This window comes from Physeter macrocephalus, chromosome 20, assembly GCF_002837175.3.
Source record: "Physeter macrocephalus isolate SW-GA chromosome 20, ASM283717v5, whole genome shotgun sequence".
Classification (NCBI taxonomy): Eukaryota; Metazoa; Chordata; class Mammalia; order Artiodactyla; family Physeteridae; genus Physeter; species Physeter macrocephalus.
Genome location: NC_041233.1, coordinates 114,631,497 through 114,642,624, shown reverse-complemented (window position 1 = coordinate 114,642,624; position 11,128 = coordinate 114,631,497). Strand labels below are relative to the sequence as shown.

The 11,128-nt window shown below is 42.2% G+C and overlaps 1 protein-coding gene across 5 annotated transcripts in view; it reads right to left on the bottom strand.

The window, feature by feature from the left end:
• The window catches only part of AGPAT5 (1-acylglycerol-3-phosphate O-acyltransferase 5), a 63,060-nt gene that overhangs the window by 15,711 nt on the left and 36,221 nt on the right, over positions 1–11,128 (bottom strand). For 4 of the 5 annotated variants that reach the window (XM_055081449.1, XM_028482102.2, XM_028482104.2 and 1 more), the window contains one exon: positions 10,431–10,521. In XM_055081449.1, coding sequence (XP_054937424.1) covers positions 10,431–10,521 — 91 coding nt within the window. Of the gene's footprint in view, positions 1–7,375; positions 8,996–10,430; positions 10,522–11,128 lie in introns of those variants that run through there. The other variant, XM_028482105.2, reaches the window with a different exon arrangement.

Genomic DNA, 11,128 nt, shown 5'->3' with positions numbered 1-11,128 from the left:
GCGGAGCGGCTGGGCCCGTGAGCCGTGGCCGCTGAGCCTGCGCGTCCGGAGCCTGTGCTCCGCGACGGGAGAGGCCGCGACAGTGAGAGGCCAAAAAAAAAAAAAAAAAAAAAAAAAAAATTAAGTGTGGCAATTGAAAAAAAAAAAAAGGAGTGGAAAGTAAGCAGGCTTCTGCCCTAGAAAACATGGAGCAGGCTGTGCCATCAGCAGGAAGAGATGGCCAGGAGGAAGAGCCGGGGGAGAGCGTGTCAGCGTGTGTGCCGCTCCCCATCGTGCAGGAAGAGTGCAAGCGGCGGAGCAGGAGGCAGCTAAACAAGGAAACCCTGAGTCAAGTTGGGGCGCTGAAGCTGAAGTTGGAGAGAACCCTCTAGAAGGAGCTGAAAATATGGTCTATAAAATGGCAGAAGTAAACATTTGGGAATCATCTGAGTAGACATGACGACTGAAGTAATGGCAGCGACTGAGAATACTAAAGGGAGAGATGAAAAGGCGATCATAAATAATGACTTTGTATATTACGTGCACATTAACAAATACGACAAGTGACCAAAGCGACGTGACACTTTGTTAAGTCAGAGCTCACTGGGGTTAGCTTCTGGAGGCTGGATGGAGTAAATGTGAGCATGCACGGGGCCCACACTGCTTTAGCGCCAAAGAAAAGGAGAGAGACGACAGCAAAGCCTTAGGCGGGGTATATGTGCACACACTCACACACACACACACGATCCATCCATGTGAGAAACAGGCTGTGCTTGTGAACTGGGGGAAGAGTGTGGAGGTAATGCGAGCAAAAGGAAACTGCTTAAGCAGCAACATTAAGACTTTGAAACAGAGATAAATATGACTGTATGATACGATCTTGTCAGAGAAACATAACTTCTTCAAGGCAGAGAAACCCTGAGATGTGAGGGGCACAATCTGAAAAACAGAACAGATAGTCAAAAAAAATAAAGAAATAAAGAAAGAAAAATAAAGGATCGCTAAACACAGCGTAACTGGCTCAGCTGAGATTTGATGGTGTGGACTGGTTGCAGACGGCAATCAGCATGGATTTTTATCGCGTTCCCAGTGGCTGAGAAGGTAAAAGAAGCCGGGTTACTGACGGCTCAGAACTGTCGAAAGGCCAGGGCATGGGAAGTACAGGTGGGGGAGTAGAGTGCAGGGCCAGGAGGCGCAGGAGAGCTCCCGAAGGCCTGGAGAGTTACAGCAGCGCCGAGGAAAGACAGGTCAGAAGGAAGCCAAGAAAGAAAAAGGTTCAGAGGAAGGAACAGCAAGCAAGAGGGAGAGGCAGAACCAGCTACATAAACTGCAGGACCCAGTGCAATTTCAAGACTATAAACGCAGAGCATTAAACCATCACTGGATCCTGTGCAAGAAAACGGACTTTCACTGAGAGCCTACGAATAGAGCTACAGTTAAGCGCACACAGATTTCAGCCCGTGAGACCCATTTCAGACTCCCAGCTGCCAGAACTCTAAGAGGACACATCTGTATTGCTTTAAGACACCAAGTCTGTGGCAATTTGTTACAGCACCACGGGAAACAAAGATGTCGTCTTAGCGCCCAGCAGAAAGATAAGTGTGTCTCTTCCACCAAACCTGGGCCAATACTGGGCCGTAACTTTCTTTTTTAATGTTTTCCAGGTTGGCCTTCAGAAGCTGGTTTCACAATGCTCATTTAATTTGTATTACTTTGATTATTAGGGAGGAAGGACATTTGTTCACTGGTGTGGATCATTCATATCTCTTAAATTTCCTATTCGTGTGCTTTTCCCCATTATTTCATTTGTCTTTTTCTTACTAATTAGCAAGATCTCTTTCTATACTAAGTTTATTAATATGCCATATATTACAAATATTATTAGCTTGCCATTTGCCACTTAAATTTGTTTATATGATGTTCCAGATATAATAATAACTTCTACTGAGTGAAGTCTACCAAAAAAATCCTTTTGCTTTTATGTTTTGAAAGGACCCTTAAACCTATACAATAGGCAGTGTTCAAAGGATGAAAGCTGAATTCCACAAATCCTGACGAGTTTTAAAACTACAAAGATCTTGGGCTTCCCTGGTGGCGCGGTGGTTGCGCGTCCGCCTGCCGATGCAGGGGGGCCGGGTTCGCGCCCCGGTCCGGGAGGATCCCACGTGCCGCGGAGCAGCTGGGCCCGTGAGCCGTGGCCGCTGGGCCTGCGCGTCCGGAGCCTGTGCTCCGCAACGGGAGAGGCCACAGCAGAGGAAGGCCCGCATACCACCAAAACAAAACAAAACAAAACAAAAAACAAAAACAAAAACAAAAAACTACAAAGATCTTGATCAATAATATAACTTGCTCAGTAACATGAAAATTCTAGGTATCTGTTTTGCCATCACAGGTGTGTCACTAAAATTTCTGTCTTCTCCTGCTAGAGTTCTAAAAGTTTATGTCTATCATCCTGCTGGCTGCTGTGGTAAAAACCACTATGAGCTCACTTTAATAGCCGCAGGGGGAAGATTAAGATACGTAAGATGCCAAATTTCCTAGCAACCACTGGAAGCCGATTTTCCTAGCAAAATATCTAAAACGCTTCTGAGGCAAATGAGTTCAAATGAAACACCTCACATAACTGAGAAAGGTTTAAATTAGGAAAGCAGTACCTGAATGTTTACAGGACCCAGATGGAAAGCCCCTTCCCTATTCCCCATGTCTGTTCCCTATAATGGGTAAGTAACTGTTATTATTTTTTTCTTTTTCTTAATGAAATCAAGTATAAAATGAAAGTTTACCAACAAATATTAGACCCACACGTTCTGGTTAAAACACCAGACTCTGACCCAACGAGCCTGTTGTGCACACAACTCATCTTACTTGGACCGGTGGTTCTAACACTTTGGGATGCCTCAGGGTCATCTGCAAGGCTGAGCCTCAGCCCCAGAGCTTCTGAGGTAGTGGGTCTGGGGTGGATCCTGAGAATCTGGACTTCACGCCAGTTTCTGGACAATGCTGATGTCGCTGGTTCCGGCACCAATTTGAGAACTGCTGACTGAGCGCTCAGACCAGGCTCGAGTGGATCAAGCATTCGCAAAAGGGCAGCTGAGAGGACTGTGACAAGGCAGGAGGAGTAAACAGCAACAGTTATCCGGGTAAAAACGTTTAAGTAAATGGTATGGAAATGACCTCAAAGAGGCAAACCAAAGCTCTCAAAATCCCTGAACGTTTGCGATGTCCAAAGCCCCACAGGAATGTTGTGACAGGTGGCCTGGTCTCCCCACCGAGTTCTTCCAGATCTACAAGCACTGCTCCCTGCTGCCGCCGTTCCCCTGAGACTGCGACCTGAGCAGGTGCCAGCGGGAGCCACGCTACAGAAAAAGGAAGCAAGAGGCCAAAGGATCGAGCAGTGAAATAACTACGGCTGCGATTCCGACGGTGAAGGAGGATGGTGACTATCACTACAAGTGTAACTCGAAAGCCTTCTCAACTCCCTTCATTCATTCCTGTTCTTTTTCAAAAATGACTAGCACGCAAGAACAAAGCATTCTAGACCGGGAATATAAGGTTCGAGTGTGGTTTTCCAATATCATCAGGAACAAGAGCATTCTACAAATCGCTGCGAAGTTTAACAGACGCGTGACGACACAAAACAGCGGTAACTGCTCAACAACGGGCCGAAAATGAACTTCCTCGGGAAGTCAGAAGAGGAAGAGGTCACTGTGTGATAGGCTGTTGGATTTAAATTAAAATACTCTAATTGGTTACTTAACAAAATAAACAATTTAGGAACACAAAAAGATCATTCTTACCTGCCATGTTATTTTCTTTATATTTATTTAATACTATTATACTGTACAGTACTCTTATATTTATACTATTTTATTTACATTTCTATAATACCATTATACCATATAATTCTATTATATTTACATATTATGTTGAAGCTTTCCTTACTAAATGCTTTACCATAGTTTTCTGAAATGACAAGTTCTATGTTAGCATTTCTGAAAAAACAATTCTCTTTTCCCTAAATGTAGGGAATTGAGGGAATTGCTCAATTCCCAAAATTGAGCAGCCTTCAATATATACCTTGCTTAGTAGTTTCCTGAAGACTCTACCGATATTTCAGACTTCTCAAAATCTTAATTTTTGTCCTGGAGAGGTTGTAGTTAAACAAAATCTTGACTAATTTATTTGGAAATATGAGTAAGTCTTTTTTAAAGGAATGACTAACATTTAGTTTCAAGTAAGAATGGAATTTAGAGATCATTACTCTGACAACCTTTGAAGTGGACAATATTAAGAATTCATGACGCTCTAACACAGACATACCTTAAATAACAACTCTAATAATAAATGAACATATTTTGTGGCTAAGAGTTTTTTGAAGCAACATATACTTCTAGGAAATAGTGTTATCCAGGGGCTTGAAATATTTAGGGTTTATAAGACAGACAAACAGACACACCCACACCCACCACTCCTCCCTCTTAAACCAGCCATCACCACCATCAATGGTATACGGTATAATGACTTAAACATGTAAACAAGTATCAAACTTTAAAAATCTAAATTAAAAAGGTTCGTTTTGGTTTGTTTTTCTATTTGTTTATTAAGTCAGATTCAAATCAAGGTGTACTTTAGGAGCAAAATTAATAATGTTTTGAAGCAAAACATATCAGAGACTAACGAGTCCTACTAAGTTTCAATTTTCCTGAAGAAAAACTAGCTTAACAGCTGGAAAAACAAGTTCATTTGTTTTTATTTTCAAGCAATGTCATTTAGTTGTGACCTAAGAGGAAAGAAAACAGGAAACACTTTTTCTACCTATACTGTTCACAAATCAATTTCCTTTATGTGTGGTGGGAAATAATTACCTTTATAGTTACAAGAAAATATATTTCTAATAGATAGCAAGTTTTCCCAGTTATAGAATTTAAAGAAAGAATACTTAGCAGTTAAAAATTATATCCATGAAACAAATTATTCATTTTTCCCCCCTTTTGGTAACTTTGAGAAAGATCTACAACTCAAAGAAAAATGACAGACCAATAATGGTCAGTTATTGGTGACTAGCGTACTATTAGATTTAAAAAGCTATAGTATATATCATTATGCTATTTGAAGCATTACTTAAAAGTACTTGTTTTAGCATTAACAAATTAGTGTGGATTTTTAAAAATAAGTAACTTTTAGTAGCTATATATAAGCTATTAAATTTATAAGGTAATAATATTTATATAAGGTAGTCATCTTACATTGTTTTTAAAATGATAAGTTAAGAAATATTAGTATTAAATGTAATTACATGCAGAAAAATAATTTAAGGCCCTGTTATGGACTGAAGTGTCTGTCCCTGTCCCCACTCCACCCCTGCCCCACTAATTCATTTTGAAGCCCTAACCCCAAAGGGTCTTCAGGGAGGTAATTCAGGTTAAATGAGGTTATAAAGGTGGGGCTCTAGTCCAACAGGACTGATGTCCTTATAAAAAGAGGAAGAGATGCCTGAGACCTCGCTCTGTGAGCGAACCCACAGAGGAAAGGTCACGTGAGGACACAGCAAGAAGGTGGCTGCCTACAAGCCAGGAAGAGAGGCCTCAAGAGAAACCAACCCTGCCGGCACCTTGATCTTGGACATCCAGCCTCCAGAACTGGGAGAAAATAAACGTCTGCTGTTTAAGCCACTCAGTCTGCGGTGGCTTGTTACGGCAGCCTGAGGCGACTAACACAGGCCCTAAAACCTGGACCGAAACGACAGATCTGCATAAACATAACACAGTAAATAAATCTATTTGCAAATAACCATTTGCCTTACCCAACTGAAAAAAGTACACCAATATTTAAGTAGGAATACACACACACACGCACATACACACACGTAAATCGTACAAAAGAAATCATTAGTCCTTCAAAGCCAAAACACACAATAATTATATGTTATTCTTCGCACAGACAATAATCTGGGATTATACTCATTCCATCATGCAAACTTATTATACCTCAACAATAACTAGTGATCTGACCAGTGACAAGATACAATAAAATGTCCAGGGCTAATTCTGACTTGCTTAATATATTTAAAGTTAACGAATTAGTCCATCACACATTATAGAAGGGTTGTAAGAGGCGAAGGTGTTGAAAACAGCGTACTAGTTCCTGGACATCTGATCACTGCTGTGAAGACCTCACCCGCTCCTGCTGAGCCGCGCTCAGGCCACCGTCCTGCCAGTAGCGGGAACGCCCCCAGGCTCTCACTCTGCCCCACGCCCCACACACTGACTGTGCTTTGAGACAGCAGAGAGCTCTCAGCGCTCCTGGGCCCGTACCACCCTTTCCTACTGGAAGGCAGCCTCCCCAAGACCAATGCCTCTTCCAGCGAGACTCTTTACAGCCGCCCAGCGCTTCCTCTCCCAGGAAGCCTCACCGAACCCGCATCTGGAGCTGAGTTAACCTCAAGTGTACTCTGCTCGTCCGTGTCTCATCACAGTCTAGCGCGATGTCACTATTTACGTAAGACTCTTACTTGAGCATCACTGAGGTCGGCAGCCTCTACCGCGGGCCTCCCTGTAGTCGCACCCCTGTATAGTCTCCCCTGGGGTGTGGGCTGGACCCGGTGAACTGTTTCTAACGAAGAGAATGTGGCAAAAGTGACGGGGCGTCACTCCCGAGGCGAGGTTCTGAGAAGGCCGTGCCTGCCTCGCTCACCCGCCCCCATGCTCGCACTGTCCCCGCCCCTCCCTGATCCATCGCTCTAGGGGAGCAAGCTGTCCTGTTGTGAGGAGCTCTGGGAAGAGGCTCAAGTGTCAAGAAACAGCCACAGAGGACCCGAGGCCTGTTGACAGCCGTGTGATGAGCGCGGGGGCAGCTCCTCGCCAGGGGAGCCAGGATGTGACCACGGCCCCGGCGGACACCTTGACTGCAGCCTCAGACCGACCCTGAGCATGAAGCCACCAGCTAAACACATCTGACCCACAGAGACCGTGAGATAATAAATGTTTGTCATTTTAAGCCATTAAGGTATGGAATAATACGTTACACCTCAATAGATAACAAATACAATCATGTCTTCTCTCTCCTATTAAATTATAAACTCCTAGAAGACATTATGCCTAGTTGTACCCCCTTAGCAGAGTGTGTTACATATTAGAAATCAAAAATGAAATCAGCACAGTCTGTGAGGACTTAAAGCACTCTAGGTCAACTTCTCCGGAGTTCAGCTCTCTGTTCAACTCATTGAAAACACGTGTTCCAAGATGTAGTTGATTATTTAATGACAACAAAATGCATCAGATTTTACAAGACACATGAAAAGTAAGAGGAAAAATATTCCCAAATATTAAGTTTATTGTTTCCCTTTCATCTCATCTAACATAAAATTGTAATTCCTCAACAGAATTAAAGTGGATATAAGAGGTGACACACAAGTGTAACTGAAAATTTATATAGTTTATGGCCTTCATAACTCACGTTTTTATGAAGAGTCTCAAACTAATTCATCTATAAACTATTTTAAGCTTCAAAGAGTAAGACACATATTTTGTTAGAGTCAGGGCTCGGCAATCTAGAATCATTAGAGAAGGAACAATTCAGGAGAGCCGCAATTTTCTGAAACCATGAAAATTTACTTCAGGAAAACCCCAAATTTTGTGTAACCATTTTAGATCATTGTTTTCTTATACAAATCTAGAAAACAGTCCCTTAAACAAAATAAGACATTTTTACAATAGCCCTTTTCTGAGACTAATACACGGACGTGAACTATAACTCCCTAAGGAAAGGATATAAAATGCGCAACACTTTCTGAACCCGTTTGGACATGAAACCCTTTTTTTCCCCAAAATATCTTGTGGGCTCAGTTATAGAACATGCTTTTAGAAAAATGGAATTAACACTGTGACTTCTTAAATAAAACATAATGAACTAATTAAAAAGAATACTGTTCAATGACTTCCATTCAACTCTGCAGTGACGTCCAGACCACTAAGCCTAAAGTTCGCCGCCTTCGTGACCGATACTCATGCCAACTTGAGGCACTGAACTCACACAGTTCTCCTTCACTCATCTTTTGCTTGAAGACATCAAACTCTTTGCTCGTAAGTCCATGCCTTTGCTGTTATTTCTTACACCTAGAATTCCCTCCCTTCCCCATACGTGTCGGCCCTAATTCTACATTCCGACGACGTCACCTCCTCTTGGCAGTCAGCCGGACACCCTGCGCTTCACTGGTTCTCTTTTCCTTCAACTCCCGCAGAGCGTTATCTGTACCTCTCACATCTTATCTCTTTGTACATCATATACGTGTGTTCTTATCTATCCACTATTGGATAAGGACTCATATCTGCTTTGTAATAAATATTTCTTAAAGGAATGTGGTTACAAGACATAAGCCTTGCTTGCCTTTTACATAATAGCTCCAAATGGTAATGATTTGAGCTCTTACGTCAATTTTATTAGCCCTTCTGTTTTATCCCTCAGGATCCACTATCAATTTTTGCCATTATTAATAGATTTAGCTGTGGTGGTACCCCTCCTCCACTTTCTAAGTTAGCAGTAATGACTTAGTAAATATATATTACATACCAGGCTTTCTATAAACATCATGTCACTGAATCTCACAAAAGCCCTACGAAGGAGATATTACGATTCCTGATTTACAAATAAGGAAACAGACCAAAAGAAATAAAGTAACCTGTCTGAGGTTATACGAATTAATATATGCTTGGGAATGCAGCCCAAAGCTAGTGGTAGTGCTCACCTAAGACTAAAGACTAGTTCAAGAGGGATACTTGTATATTCTGTAAAGAAAAGCTGGAGGAACCTTGAAGAGAGAGGCCCAGCTGATACAGCGTATGAGTGGAAAGGTAAATACTGTATTTGACACACCAAGTTTGGGACATGCCTTTGAGTCAGTCAGGTGAAGCTCTCTGCGGGGCAGCTGTGAATACAGGGCTGGAGTCAGGCAGAGACGTGTGGATGGGAGAAAGCTGTTTGTGAGTCACCAGCAGCGAAATATGCGGTGGCGACAGCTCTGGATTTAGATGAAGGCCACCATGAAAAACACAGAAAGTGAAATAAATGAAAAAGACCAAAGTCAAACACCAGAAATAACATATGAAACAGGAAAGAATGAAGCAGAAGAGGAGGCCAGAAAGGAGACTAAGCTGGAAGCACCAGAAGGGTAGGTGGAAAATGGAGACTAGCCAGAAGGAAGTCTAGGGGGAGAATTCCATCTCAGATCATGATGAGTTGACTCAAACCAGCTAGAATGAAACATGCATTTCCTCTGATGCACCAGCCACATCTCGAATGCTCACCGCCACATGGGTCAGAGCAGACACAGAACGGTACCACCCCTGCAGCAGGCTCTCATAACCTCAGAGGCCCGGGCAGAGCACTGCAACAAGGCTGCTGCTCAGGTAGCACTGCTGATCAAAGGAGGCAGATCACATGCTAATCCACGGTCAATCTTTAGAGACGCCTCGGAGGACACAGCCGATTTGGTTAAACTGTATAGCTTATTGGTGTATCAGTTATCCAATTTTCTAAAATACGAGGTTAAGGACATTCTCATCATTGGGGACATTAATGGCTTTTAAGTACTGTGAACTAACTGTGTGACATAGTCTCCAGTAGGAACTTCACATGTCTTCTACTTTAATTCTTACACAGACTTGGTACCCACAGGGGACTGCTTCTAAGACTACCCCCAACCCCAGCTCCACCCCTTGGATACCAAACTCCACAGATGCCCACGTCCCTTATACAAAATGGCCTAGTATTTGCGTATAACCTACGCATATCCTCCTGTATGCTTTAAATCAACTCCAATTTCTTATAATAACGGATACAACGCAAATGCTATTTAAATAGCTGTAAGTGCAATGTAAATGCTGTGTAAATAGTTGCCAGCATGGCGATTTCAAGTTTTGCTTTTTGGAACTTCCTGAAAAAAATTTATTTTAAATATTTTCCATGTGTGGTTGATTGAATCCATGGATGCAGAATCCACAGATCTTTTTTAAGAGATGAGCAAACTGACGCACAGCGACATCAGGCAGCTTTTGCAACCAGACCGCTAATAAATGTCAGAATTTGGATCCCAATCTAGGTCTGGCAACCTACAAAATAGAAACTCTGTCCATCACACAGAACCCATGCCGCAGGAAAAGGTTCCATCTAAATCATCATGTGCCCAGATAGATTTTGCCTAAATCCACGGTACCAAAATATGTACAGTAGGAAGCACGTGAATTTAATCTCTCAGACATATGTAATCACATACATATGAATTAATGAGAAGAAACTTCATTTCCTAAGAAACAATACAGACATTCATGCAAGGAATAAAAACATTCATTCATTTCACCTGTTGTAAAACATAAATATCTTCTCTAGGAACAAAAATTTAAAAGGTCATTATCTTTAAAAATTTTATATTCAAATATAGGTAATTTTTTACTTACCTTCTTGAGCAGCAAATGTTTGACTAGCTGAAATGACTTTTGTTAGTTCTGGATTATACCTTGTTCCCTCTGGAAAAATCACAAGATACATCTGTGAAGCCACAAAGAAAATTTGATTCGTTTTATGTGAGTGTTTTATTGTTGCTGCTGTTAACTTATCAATGCTAGTCACCTGTTACCCTAAGAGTATTTCCCATGGTGGGGAAAAGAGAGTGTATATGCAATTACCTACGACCTTCACTTCAAGCCAAACAACCAAAATGCACAAATTCAGTTAAGTCTTAATATAGCATAGACTATATGTGAAATGCAGTGCTACATTCATTTGTAGGTCAGTCATTAAGAATCCAACATTTCTAATTACATGCAAATATTCACTAATTTAAAAACCGGCCATAAATGACTCATACAAAGCCTCAATTCATCAATGAAAGAGGGTTTTTCCCCCCTAAGATTCTGCAAAATGACTTTTGAAAAGGTGTGCATTTTAGGGCTTCCCTGGTGGCGCAGTGGTTAAGAATCCGCCTGCCAATGCAGGGGACACGGGTTCGAGCCCTGGTCCGGGAAGATCCCACATGCCGCGGAGCAACAAAGCCCGTGCGCCACAACTACCGAGCCTGCGCTCTAGAGCCCGCGAGCCACAACTACTGAGCCCGCGCTCTAGAGCCCACGAGCCACAACTACTGAGCCCACGCTCT